This window comes from Electrophorus electricus, chromosome 10 (genome assembly GCF_041902795.1).
Source record: "Electrophorus electricus isolate QZ-2024a chromosome 10, ASM4190279v1, whole genome shotgun sequence".
In the NCBI taxonomy this organism is placed as follows: Eukaryota; Metazoa; Chordata; class Actinopteri; order Gymnotiformes; family Gymnotidae; genus Electrophorus; species Electrophorus electricus.
In genome coordinates this window covers 4553298-4567500 of record NC_137506.1, presented here as the reverse complement: position 1 = coordinate 4567500, position 14203 = coordinate 4553298, and the positions used below count along the sequence as shown (strand labels likewise).

Sequence of the window (14203 nt, the reverse complement as noted above, 5' to 3'; positions counted from 1 at the left end):
CAATAAAGAAACTGTGCTTTCATGTTAGCAATCATGTCCATTCAAACAGAAAGTCTGTACAGTTACATAATGGAGAAAGATTTGATAGCACGCAGGAAAATGTCAGCGTTAGCGAAACGTCAATATGAAGCTCCGCACCTTTATTCCCTCAAGGAAAACTCAGCTTTCATGGATCAGGTTTTGACCACTCTGTACTTGAGATGTTCTGCAAAGTATGTAGGGAATATCCTAACAAGGCAGATAAAAGCGGTTCTTTTTGTTAGAACTACAAAACAGGATTCAGGAAAATTCTCTCCATCATATTGTGTGTATAGCAGTGACAAAAACTGGACCACTGGATATCTGCACACGATGGACGAACAGTGAAGCAAATTCCAAGTTGACCAAGTTACTCACAAAAGCACATCACACGGTTAAAAGAGAAAGACCTTTCACCAACTATCAACATGAGACCTTCAAATAAAAAATAGACCTGGTAGCCAGTGCTGTACCAACACAGCTTGCAGAAGGTAAGCCAATATCTGCTATCTTGTGCATGCAAATGCTAACGTTATTATTGATAGCTTTAATTTGAATGTGTTTACAATAGAATAGAAATAGAAATCTTTGAGATACCTTTATGACAACAGGTTTGTTATGAAACCTTTGCTTATTTACAAGAAGAAAAGTTAAGTGAAATATATTGTGAAAATATACACTTCTTTTAAGAATTAATAGCCTTGAATATAGTAGCTTGTGTGTGCTTGGTTATGTGTGAATAATACTTTATAATACAAAGATTTGCTCAGGACAGAAGAAGTTTGGTTCAGGAACTTTCTAGTCATTTACCTGACTGGGCAAGTTGGGGAAAAAATTTACACTGAAACTGTATACAGCTGAGCAGTGACGTTCAAAACAGCTCTATTCTACATGACGAAAGTGGAGGAATATGAATATATCATCATACAAACACTGGCACAGTGCAGTAAGAAGAGATTGGCAATCAGAAAACACACAGTTAGGGATCACTTCAGGCACGCACGCACGCACGCGCGCGCGCACACACACACACACACACACACAATGTATACAACCCCTTGATCCAACTGTATGCCAAGCATCCACCGTCTGGCACCTACTGTAACTCACCTCTGCATCGATGTATACATTTATGTATGTTTGTGTCTTTGATTTGTGCTTTTGTGAGTGTACATGTGCTTCCATATGAATGGCTGCAAGGGTGAGCATATTGATGGATGCAGTTTGGAATATTCAGGCTCTCGTGTTGGAAAGCATCCCTGCCAATGGACTGTCGAGCTCAGAGTTTGACGTGCAATCATTCTCACACACACTCACCCATTTTTAAAGTGGATAATGTGAGCCCTCTGAAGCCCAGTCTCCAGGAAGTATCCAAGCTCCTGTTCCTGTGAGACAGGTCCAGGTTTGGGACTGCGGTTCTGTATTCCAGCACTGAGAGCCTGTGGGTGCACGCAAAACAGAGACCACCACCCTTTAGAAGACTGATATCAGATACACACAATGCACCATAGACACTATAGACATCGAAGCCTTTCACGCTTTCTGTGGCAATGGGGATGGAATCAGGAACATCATGGAGAGTTTTGAGCCTAGGGCTGCACAATATATAATTTGTTAACCAATACTGACATTTGCAATACTTATATTGATGTAAGGTTCTGTATGCAAGCTAGAATGGAATGTCTGTGAATATCAAAGTAAAGTTTGTGAGCATCAAAATCAATAGGTTCCTATGGGAGGAGGCAGGGATGAATGAAAGTAAAGAAGGGGTGGATAGACAAGTGTCATCATCATGAGGTGCATGAGGTTGATGGGCCTAGTAGTTCAAATCAGTCAGTGTAGCAAATGTATTGGCTTGAACCGAAAAACTGAAGGAATGGATTCCTATGGGAGGATTCAGGGATGAAAAATAAAGAATAAAGGATGACTGCAGAAAAAGAAATGGGTGTATTAGATCAGCTTTACTACCTATACTAATTGTGGTGGTTATAACCTCTGTGGCAGTGAAAAAGGAATGTAAGCTATATAAACGAATCCACAACACATGGATTAATAGATATATGTATTTGCAGCATGTATTTGTGTAATTTTCCAGCTGTCCGTTTTGTTCTTCCATCTGTGTATTTAATTTTCTAAATTGTTCTTTGTATGTTCTGTTTATTTTTTTTTTGTTATAGCGCATACTATTTTGAAATGTTACACAAACTTACATCAGAGATATTATTTGTTCGCACTTTTACAGCATTTTGTAGAGACTCAAATCAGCTGACACCATTGCATCACTATATCAGTATGACAGACAGCTTTTTATATAGTTATATATTTTATATATTTAGCTGCAATGTGGTCACTTGTGACAGTAACAATATTTTTGTGAGAAAGTTACTTGTTTGATGTGGAAGATTATTGTAGAGGTGTCCATCAAGATATAGTAAGCAGGGCAAGTTGTCAGATTTACTGTCAAAAGCTCATATTCCAGAGAGAGCGAGAGCGAGAGAGCGTGTGTGTGTGTGTGTGTGTGTGTGTGTGTGTGTGTGTGTGTGTGTGTGTGTGTGTGTGTGTGTGTAGGTGCATGGGTCTGTGTGGGTGTGTGAGTACACCCTCAGCTCTGATAACACTGGGCATAGTTGCAAAGCCAGTGCCAAATGCTATGGCTTACCCATTCCATCACCAGATCCAGTTCTTTGGTTAAAACAGGCTTGCCTTACACAGAGCTGCACCCAGTGAGAAGGCCTGCTGAAAGCTGTAGTAATGGGTGACTAATTTATAGCAGGTGAAAGCAGCTCTACTTTAGGGTCACCAGCAGCAGTTAGCTATATACTAGTAAGCAGGGTGCTGGATATAACAGCCGTAAGACACAACAGATGCTGGACATAACGAAAAGAATCTGAAAGTATTAGCTAACCATAGGTTAGCCATAAACATAAATTATCCATGTAGGGGCTAAGGATGTTCATCTGTGGCCCATATGATGTAGTACCATGCTCCGACCCAAATCATCCCACTGCCACAAGGTGAGGAAATCCGCAGGTTATGGCTGCTACATTTTGCATGGATGTCAATGCGGTGCTCAAAAATTTATGTAGGTCTTATCATTTGGCTACCTTCAAGTGCAAGCCTGGTCTTTTGAGTTTGAAGGCCAGGTAGCAGACAGGCTGGCTTCACAGACTGCATCTTCTAGCTGCACTGAGACACCACATAGGGTACATTGATGAGACTGCATCAATTCCACCAATCAATCAAAACTTCAAATACTTCGCAAAGTCTATACAACCAACATAATCCATATAAAACTAATTTAATCCATTTGTAATGATACCAAGTTTGATCCAAGATGCATCTAAAGTGGTCATTTTAAATTTCATTACTGAACATCTCTTACAGAAATGTGGGTAGGTTAGAAGAATACCTGGCTTTATATGAGCCTACACACAGAGGGTACAGTTCAGTTCAGTCTATTATAATCTCTCGAGGAGAAATTTGATTTACATTGATTTGTCATCAAACATACAAACAGATTCTAAAACAATGCAATACATTCACTTGTTCCTCAACAACACAGATGCACTAGGGATAAGAGATTTTAAATCTGTCACAACATCTCTTTGGCAGTCTGCAGCAAGAGCCTACACGAGTAGTTTTTCAATCAGACAGTGGTACTGTTTTGATAGAGTAACTAATTCAGCATTAAGGATCTGAAATAATTGTAATAAGGACACTTGCTGACATCCCATAATTTTACATCTAGATTTAGCAATACTAATGAGAAGATTCTTACTCTTGATATTCAAGTGTCTGAACTAGCAAATGTCAAAAACTGACTCACTAAAATGTCAAATGTCAAAACTGACTCAAAAGACTACAAAATAGTCAGAAACTTGAAACACCTGAAACCGTCCTCAAAAAATCTTTGCTGACATTTCTTGAAGATCTTGTGCTGTAACTGAAACACAACATCAATTACTGTAACAAGGTAGCTATTAACGCTTTCCATGGTGATGCTGTTGATTATTGTAGGATGAAAATCCACACGCCTAAAATCGATCTCCATGTCTTTACTGGTTCATTGTTAGGGAAATTTTTCTCACTGGGGTTACAATTTCTTTACAAAAAGAAATTTCAATTTTTTTCAACACTGATACACAAGATGGGGATAAGCATATACAGTCATGATCAGCTAAGCCAAGAGGAGGTCTGACAAAATATTTATAAGAATCTTTTATCAACAATGACTTTTTATCAACAATGACTTATTGCTTCTTTAAAAAAGTATCCTCTGTACTGTAAACACAGCTAATGCTTTCAAAAAATGTAAACAATAAGCACAAAAGACTCCCTTAGAATGTAAATTGTGAATAGCAGATAATTATTTATGACCTTACTTCCTATTTTATGGGTCAAAGGGCATATCAAATATTGCCAAACTAGGAATCCCGAGATGATGATGCAATTCTCATAAGTTAAAAGCATAACGCTCCTTAATCACTTTGTAGGTACCATACCAATCCAGCAGGTGGCAGCACCATCAGCAACGCATAGAGCAATCCTGCGTCAGAGGTGTGTCTAAAAGCACGTGGAATTCAGGTGTTTTAAAATACCTTGACCAACAGAATTTCGTTGTTTTTTTACTCCAAAGTTAGCCCTGAAAGAGAGGCTCCGTCATCTCTCTCAGGTTCTTTCGTCACTCAGCATGGACAGTTAACAGCAAACAGCTGAAAACTGTATTTCTTAAATTTAATTACTCCAAGTAACGGTGGAAACTAAACTAATGTGTGATCAAGGTTACCGCTGCAACAGATTTGCCGAATTACCTCAAGCAAGCTTGCAAAGGCAGTCAATTGCCTCTTGTTAACCAGCGGACGAAACTTAACCTATATTCCTGGATTTTAGTGCCAGAAAGACTATTCCCAGCACACATGGACGACATCATGTTTTATCAACACCCAGTGATGGAAATTTCCTCCTACTTCTAGTGGATTTCAGCGACGACGTCAAGCTTGGATAATCCAAATCATCAGCACGGGAGAACATCTGGGCATAGTTTATTAAAAGGGTCAATGGTAAAGTTTAATTAAGAACCTAGTACTATCTTGAATGTATTTGTGCTTGGTATTCAACCCATTTTGTTGAGATTGTACACAATGGATGTTCCAATATTAAGATTTTCTCCTCTTTGCATGCGATCTCTTGATATCTCTAACTAACAACACGTCATCATGTCGCTTCCCTAGGCTCAGGCACATTGACCTTATTGTTTCGTTAGTAAAACCAGCACCAATATCCTTTATTATATGACCACGTTAGAAGAAGCCAGCAGAACTTATACAGCCACGTTGCTCTGCTGTTTAAACACCATTTTATTTGCTTTGCCCCCCCCCCCAGCTTCTCTAGATCTATTCACTGTAAATATACAGATTGTCATTTGTGATTGAGTAGTTATGTTAATAAATGTATCACTTATTCTCACCAAGTTGTCTGTCTTTATATTCAGATTGTGGTTGTTGCCAATATAATGAAAGAAATCACTTAAAACCCCTCAGGAATCGTCATGAATGTTACACTCTAGTTAAATTTGGATATTTCAGACTGATTAATAATTGATGCATATTACATCTTATGTATTGTAAATAATTAGTAGGTGAAACCCCTACAATGTTTTCAAATGAATGTGCTTGGGAACTTGCCTACAAAGGAAGTACAATTAATTTCTTTCCATATCTCAATCCTGATCTGGTGCATATGGGAGATCCAAATTCAACCCAGTGAAAAGGCATCACTAGGCTGGTGTGAAATTCCCCCCCATATGCCCGGCTATGCTATGCTTTACCTTTAATGGACAGAATCAGGGAGTTCAGATCTCCCTATGAAGCCTCTGATTTTGTGGCTCACTATGTACTATCTACTACAATTACCACTTCGCCCACTGATCAAGAATAAGAGTGTTCAGATGCTGTCATTAGCACTGGTGATAAAGGCATTTAAGTTGCCATGTGCCACCTCGGATTGACTTGGCCAAATACGTATAATAGCCTGGTAATATGGCCGATTAGCTACCTTTTTGTTCAACTAAAGGACCAATGTAGCCTTTTCCAAATCAAATACTAGCTACAGACATCTTGATATAAGATGACATACTTGATTTTATTCTACATGATTGTTACTCATAGGTATATTAATACATGTCTCCATATTCAAGGAGCAAATCTGGTTTTGTTGTACTCAGTTTGAGTAAGGGTGGGGGTGGGGATATGCTGGAGGGGGCTGATGGGCTATGACATTTTGTTGTTAGCTTACTGGATCATCTTTACGCTCCAACACCATTATACCTCTTACACCCAACACTTTTACACCTATCGCCCTTTAGCTCTTACGCTTTCTACGGTCTCTTTACAGATAGCGCTGAATTTTTAGTATTCTATAACTTTACAAGCATTTGTCTATGAATAAGAGCAACAACAGAAAAGTCACTTTTATATCATGGAATATGAAGGGGGCAAATAATGTGCAAATGGTCAAATTTCAACTCATCTTTAACAGCTTAATGGCATTCCTACAAGAAACACATCTTCAAACTATGTTCTATTAATAAAATCCATGCAAACTGGGTAAGAAACTTTTCATTCCAGAAATGAGGCCAAATCAAGAGGCATGGCAATAAAAACATTTTCAAAGCTACTAAAATAATTGCAGACCTGAATGGAAGCTGTGTTATTGTCACTGGTCAGCAGTTGAATAAGCCCATGACCATGACAAGCACTTTTGTGGCGAATTGGGATGAGGAAAAGTTGATTACCATTTCTTGTCTTGTACTAAATGTAAATACTCGTTCCTTCATAACTGCATTTCAGAACCTCTTCATGCATCAAAAATAGCTTCAGCCTTAACAATTTTAAATGACAGCTAGGTCTGTATGATCCTTGGAGATTTAAAATTTACCCAAACCAGATCCTAATCCTTCTTTTTATTTGTACATCATACTTTTCTCAAAAAGTATGATTATGATTTTTCATATGATTTTTTTTAAACAGATGACAGATTTTTTTTTAAATTGATGTCAGTTTTATTCTCCATATCAATTCATTGATTGATCAATTAATTCATCAATTCATACCATGGCATATCTACCAGACCTCGCTGTTCTTTCCATAAAACTGATTTTTCCAGATCAGCCTACATCAGTTTTAGACCCCAGCAGTTAAACTCCCTTCTTTTCTCAGTCAAAATCTATTGAGTTATAATCAACAGTCAGGTTAAGATCTTCCAATGATCAACCAATGTTATAGCTACATCACAAAGGCCTCACTGGGAAGTGCTAAAAGAATACTTTTGTACATATTTATGTGGCCAAATTATCAGTTATGGATCAAACAGGAAAAAGGAGAATACAACCAGACTAAAGGAACATTCACAAAGCATAAAAGATGTATAACCGCTACCTCAAAGCTCTACCAAAAACATTAAAAAAAAAAATTTTGAATTTGACCTGACCTCCACACCTGAGGCAGAGTAGCTACTTCTCAAAGCTCAAAGTTTTGCACTATTAATCAAATCTATAAATATTAATCTGTGAAAATGGTGATAAACCAGGCAAACCTTTGGCTCATCATCATTTGCCCCGTGGTGAATATCACGAATTAACGTCATCTCTGAACCTCTGCATATTAATAAGGCATTTCTTGATTATTATGTAAAGCTCTAGATATTAAAATTTGAAAGCCACTGAGGCTTGCTTGACTCTTTTTGAGACAGAAAATTGTAACGTAGAGTGCTGGTGGATCTAACCATTATCTATGGTAGGGCATATTAATATAATTTTATATCAATTATATTCTATATCTAATTTTTGAATCTATTCAAAAATATCTAAATTTTTAACACAAAAAAAGCAGTTTGCTTTAATCGACAATTTCTCAGAGTTTATCTAGAACCATAAACCACCATACATTAATAGAAAAGGTACAGGAGGGAAGGTGGGTTGGCCTTTCCTTATCTTCATCAATATTACTGGGCATCTAGATCATCTTTTGTGTGAGAGTGGAGAAGAATTTGTTTATGGTGCCAAAATGGGTTACTTCAGAATTCCATAATCTTCCTGGGCTTGCTGCTTCTGCCTTACCAATCTCTGCTTATAACTTAACCAAGGTATAATCCTGTGATGACTCATATTTAAAGTTTGTTCACAATTTAGGAAGCATTTTGGCTTGAGTAACTCATCTGTCATGGGACCATGCAAATTAGCACCATATTCTGGTCATGTCCCTGATACGTGGTTTCTAGAAACTTGGTTCTGAGTCCTGAGGAAGGTTTATGATACAGTAATTGATCCAGTTGCCATTTTCCGTGTTAAGATAGAAAATACGGCCCATAAATGTTTAGAACGCTGTGGCCTTTGCCTGCTTGCTACCTTGTTATCTTATGTTGTTTAACTGGAAGAATCTAGGACTCTCTTCCTATGTTTCATGTTCCTAAGTCATCATGCATCATTTGAAATTAGAGAAGATCAAGTTCAGGGGTGCTTAATTAAACTCATATATCATCGATTGTATGTTGTAGGACTGTAATTTGCTTCTCACCCTCATGTTGAAAATAACAAACATTAATAGCAGCTGGGGTCCTTATAAGAACCAAAAAGATCATACTCTAGTAATCCGGTATTATCGGTACTGGCTGCCCATTAAATTTGTAATGATTACATTTTATTACTGATATGTAAACTTCTTGCTCCTCAGAAGCTGAATGAACTCATTTCCTATTATGAACAGTCATGTCTATTTAGAGCACTAGTACCTAGAATTATGAAAGGAGGGAGAAGAGCGTGTTTATACTGTAACGGTATGCTCCCCTTCCCACACATCACGTGGTATGGCCTGCCATGTGCTGTGGGAATCGTGTTTATTGATTGTTTTGCCTGTGACTGCCCTTTTGTTTGTAAACACACACCCCTAGTCATGAGACACCTGCGCCTTGTTCACACGTCACTGATGTATGTATTTAAACCCCTATGTCTGTAGAGAGGGTTGTCGGTTAATGTTCATGTTCATGTTAGTATAAGATTTAACATTTATGTGCAAATTCTTGCTTCACTGCCTGTATACTCGTGTTTGATATTGTGTTTATCATGCTGCACTGGTTGGTTTCATGCAAGTGCCGCACCGTTTTTTGTTCGTGTTTTGTCTTGCTAATAAGGGTCTGTCTGTGTTGAGAGACGCTTGTGTATTGGGTCGTCTCATATACAAATTCCCCAAGCTTTGGAATAATCATCTAGTCAGTATTTGGTCCTCAGGCATTCCCAGTTTTTAAATCTAACTTGTTGAGTCAAGGTTTTGGAAGTTAATTTACTGTTAAATAAAATGGTATGGATCTTGATATTCAGGAATACAGAATATTAAGGGGGTTTTTTTCAGATTGTTTTTATCTGTCACCCCACTGCTTCACACATTCACACAGGTTTGTTGACTATTTAGCAGAGGGGTGTCAATGTCTGAGGGAGACCTCATCTCTATCTGTACTACCTTTGAGATCTTTGTATATAAGCCGTTTTAGTTTGTTTATATATATATATATATATATATAAAAATTTCATGTGCGCGCACACACACACAGTCCAGTGCATTCTAAACAGAGCTATCTATCCATGTATTCCTTTTCTGTGCCAAGATATACCATATCCAACAAGTTCTCGCAGTCTCTTCACCCTACTGCTTTCAGGAAGTCATCCATGCCACCACTGCCAGACTCCACAACAGTTTTCACTCCGCTGCCCTCGGACACCCACCTGGACCTGGAGTCTTTCCATCACCACCAAAACATCAAAATTAGGCTACAGACACATCCCCAATCCTGCAGCTGATGGAGGGGATGTCCGCCCCCACTCTGTTTCTGCCAGTTTAAAGATCTCAGATGACACACAAATTCAAGTTTTAAAAATTCAAATGTTTTAAAGATCTTTAACCACAAGGTCCAGACTAAAAGCCTACAGCCATGTCTGACTCTGTGCAGAAATCCATACTGAATTACAGACAGTTGGATTTTCACAGAACAGTTTGCTGACTAATAAAGGGCTGCACTAATTAAATAAAAAGTAGGAGGCAGAAAATACCTTTTCCATTTCCTGGAGGTAGAGAAGAGCAATATCTCCAGACTTCTCATAGCAAGTGATGATCTCCTGATCACGATCCACTGTGCGGTTGGACATGGAGGGTGAGGCAGCAGGCAGCTTCTCCAGGCAAAGTCCTTTGGCCAAGAAAGCAGAAGAAAAAGAACTTCAGAAAAAAGAGCAGAAAAGAGTTTATCGGCAACAGTAGGTGGTCCAATACTGCTGTTCATTTTTGGCAAAATGCATCTGTCGAAGGTTCTGCCCCATCATTTGTAGATTGCTAGTGGCCTGAAGTCCAAGACTCTATAAAGGCCATTCTGTTTCCATTCTCTCTTTTCTTATATTATTTAGTGCAGTGACCTTGTACAGTTAGATGACACACAAGCAGCACCAAACATGCACCACGTTACTATTACTTGCTGGAGTGCCCCATGCATCACTGTACTTTATGCTTCATTTTGTGGATTTTACTGTATTTCTGTATTATTGTATTTCTGCATTATTGTATAACTGTATTTTCTGCCTCTTCTTCACTCTACCTACACTGTTCTGTGTCCTCACACTTTATAGTCCTGTGTACTGCAGACCAGAAGAATCAACATCTCAATTGGATGTAAACAGTAAGGCCTCTGCCATACACAAGCTCACATGACACAGACTCACCTAAAGAAAACATGGAGCCCAATGTCAACATTTTACTGTGAGAGCTTCTGCGAGCCTCCATATCTGTATTTCTAGAGATGTAGTAACTGAGTATGGGGTTAAAAGGTTAAGGATTTCAAATCATGAATATGAATGGAAGCAAAGGAAAACAAACAAACAAAAATAGAGTCCAGGCACTGCATGTAACTCAACAGTAGGGTAAAAATAGTAATGAAGCAGTCAAAGCAGCAATGACCACTTCACTGGTCTCTACATGTACACTCTTACATATGCTGTTTAAAACACAATGTTTTCTTTAATGTACACCAAATCCCATCCAAGAGATTATGATTAAGTGATTAAAGAAATCACTAAAGATTTTTCTTTACACATCACTGCAGGAAAGCAAAGACAACTAATCTCATTCAACACTAGTGATAATGTGTACATTTCTACATTGTAAGGAGCATGTACAGATACTATTTTTCACCCAGTCAGTGGATATTGTACAAAGCACTACATGTGTAAGTGCTATGCTTTCTACAATGTCCATGTTTATTGACTATGAACAAGCAGGGTAATATTGAATGTTGTCTGTCAACCATGAATTTGGTATTACTCCATTAATAATCCCACATCTGAAAAAATAACACTCCACCATAAATTGCAGATTCTTACACCCTTCCCTTATTAGGTCTCCATACCACACTATAAGGAAGGACACATGGTCCAAACTTTACAACCCCAGCCCCGGACTGTGGGGCAACAAAGTCAAACATCTCATGTGGAATTTAGGGATGACTTCACAACCTGGAATACTTAGATCAAGAAACTTATAAATACCATATTCCTGAAGGAATACTGGAATTTGATGCTTCCCTTGTGAAATGTCTCATCACGAGCATTGCAACGAGACCATGATCATCTACAGAATATAATCTTAACCTTGTTAAAAGGAAAACAAAAAACAATAGATGTATTTCTGGCGGATTGTATGGACAATGGATCCATAGTGCCCTTCAGTAACTATAACAGGCTCAACAAGGTCAATTTGAGATGAAGTCTAACTATCCTCACTGAGCTGTTATGACACCCTCTCTCTCTATTTAATGTTAACTTTTCTTATGTCAAGTTATGCATTAACCATATTATTCTAGTGTTTGCATATTAACCTTTATACATGTATTATTTAGTGACTACCTCCTCATCACAAATACTTCTGATGAGGTAGTCACTAAATAATTACTAAATTACTAAATAAATTACTAAATAATAATGGGAAGATTATTTGAATTATTAATACTAGTACAGTAACATGTATGTGTAGTAATCATGCTTTCTACCTTTCTCTATATCTCCCTTCTATGCTCCTTTATCTCTCTCAGTAACCAACTCTGCTTTTAACCTGTGTGTTTCTTGGACAATGTAACTACTTTATTACATATAATTGTGTGCTTTTATATTTGGACATCTGCACTCTACATCTAAATATGTGGACCAATTAGCTCAGGTGAATTAAGGTAACTGACCCTACTTGTTATAGTATAAAAGACATTGGTCTCATAACCAAATATTTGCTTTATTCCCCTCTTTCTTTTTTGTGTTAAAATTCTTTTTTTATTTTTAGCCACCAAAGATTGAGACAAAGAGGCATGAGCAAACCTGAGAACGAGGTATCCCCTTCCCCGAGTAAGGGTTATAAACATCAACCCTCAAGAACAAAGGGTGAGAATAAGTAGTTTTTAGGTGGTTAACATGGGGAAAGCTGGATCAAGAAAAGAAGTTAGAACCTCTAGCGAGAATAATTACATACTTATCATAGTGTCTTATTTTATGTTCATCTTATATCTAGTGTGTTAGTCCATCTTAAATTTGTTTTCGTTTCTGTTTGTTTTCTACTATTCCGTCAAGATAGTCAAAAATGTAGTTTTGCATCATGGTAAAGTTCTACTGCACAAAATATGAACTATAGAAATGAGACATAACATTAATAAGTATAAGGTACATCACCAATGTTTTAGGGTATTGTCCCTTTTCAATAATTCATAAAATTATGTGCTTTTGCTACAACAGTATAAATTGCATAGATGTGTATATGTGCCCATTGGGTGTTACAATATACTACTAAAAAAATAAATAAATAAAGTTGCTGATGGTGAACCCATCTAATAACACAAACAGCACATAAGCCACATTATATTCTAAACACAAAAAGAGACAGAGGAGAGACAGTGCTTTACACTGCTCTCCAAGTTTGTGAACCCTAACCAGCCCACAAAAGTCGGCTAAGTACTTAATCTGAGACTCAATTAGTCAGTTAGTGTGTTACCTGCTAATCTAACAAATAAAGGAGCCAAGAAAGTGATAAGCTGCAACCATGGTGAAAAATTCAATCACACCAGTGCCCAATGCTTTCTCTCGTTTTTGTGAAAGTCACTGGGAGTCTTTTATGGATACCTCACCAAGTTCCCATATGCTGGTATATGGCTTGCATGGAAATCACAGCACATGACTAGCAATGGTAGTTGTACTCACCTTTGGTGGCATAAGCTTCTGCGATCATTGACAGCCGGTAGACTGGTGCCCCGACCAGCTGTATGTCGTCCAGGTTGATGCGTGTGTAATGGCTCAGAGCCTCCATGTAGTCCCCCTCCACATAGCACAGCTTAGCCATCAGCAGACTTGCCTCCTGCATGTAGTCCGGCTGAGCACAGAAATACATAGCTTCATAGAACACACACTACCCTTTACTATTCATAGAGCACACACTACTCTTCACAATTAAAAGTGGCCACTCATGTAGCTCTATGATAATTGTTAATTTTATAGAAAAAAACAAAACAAAACACTAAGGCTGTGTTCAGATTTGGTAGCTTGGGATGGATAAAAAAAAACAACCGTGGTGCAGTTGCTCTGTTAGCGTAGTTCATTACAGTAAACGTGATCGCTTTCTTTCAAATTCAGGTGCAACCCAAATAAGTGGACCAACACCTCCTGAGCAGGTAGGTCTTGGTCTGTTTCTAAGCAAATTGTGGTGCAGATTGTTTGAAGTATGAACAATATATGAACCAAAGGCATCCAAATGAACCAAACACAGGATATCACAACATGTGACACTAAATACACCATGACAGAACAGAGTGCATTGGCAAAAAAATTAAAAATTTCCATTACAGTAGTACAGGCATTGGAAACTCACATCTTCTCTTTGCAGCATACATTGTTTGGTATATGCATCAGAGGAATATCTGGTCCTGTTTTGACTCCTATCCATTTTACCACCAAATACCACCAGGTATACATAACTTTTTTTTCTTACTTATTTTGGTCTGATTGTAAATTTGTGGGTGAGAACACTACCAGTCCTAAAATATAACAATGTATCATTTTCTTGTTTGGTCCAGACCAAGGGCACTGTACTACAAGTATGAACACATCCTAAGTGTT

The 14203-nt window shown here is 37.9% G+C and overlaps 1 protein-coding gene across 5 annotated transcripts in view; it reads right to left on the bottom strand.

The window, feature by feature from the left end:
- The window catches only part of LOC113571111 (tetratricopeptide repeat protein 7B), a 47159-nt gene that overhangs the window by 28350 nt on the left and 4606 nt on the right, over positions 1 to 14203 (bottom strand). For 3 of the 5 annotated variants that reach the window (XM_035532649.2, XM_081721270.1, XM_081721269.1), the window contains exons 3-5: positions 13292 to 13460; positions 10118 to 10251; positions 1336 to 1457 (exon numbers count right to left, since the gene is read on the bottom strand). In XM_035532649.2, coding sequence (XP_035388542.1) covers positions 1336 to 1457; positions 10118 to 10251; positions 13292 to 13460 — 425 coding nt within the window. Of the gene's footprint in view, positions 1 to 1335; positions 1458 to 10117; positions 10252 to 13291; positions 13461 to 14203 lie in introns of those variants that run through there. The other 2 variants (XM_081721271.1, XM_081721272.1) reach the window with 1 other exon arrangement.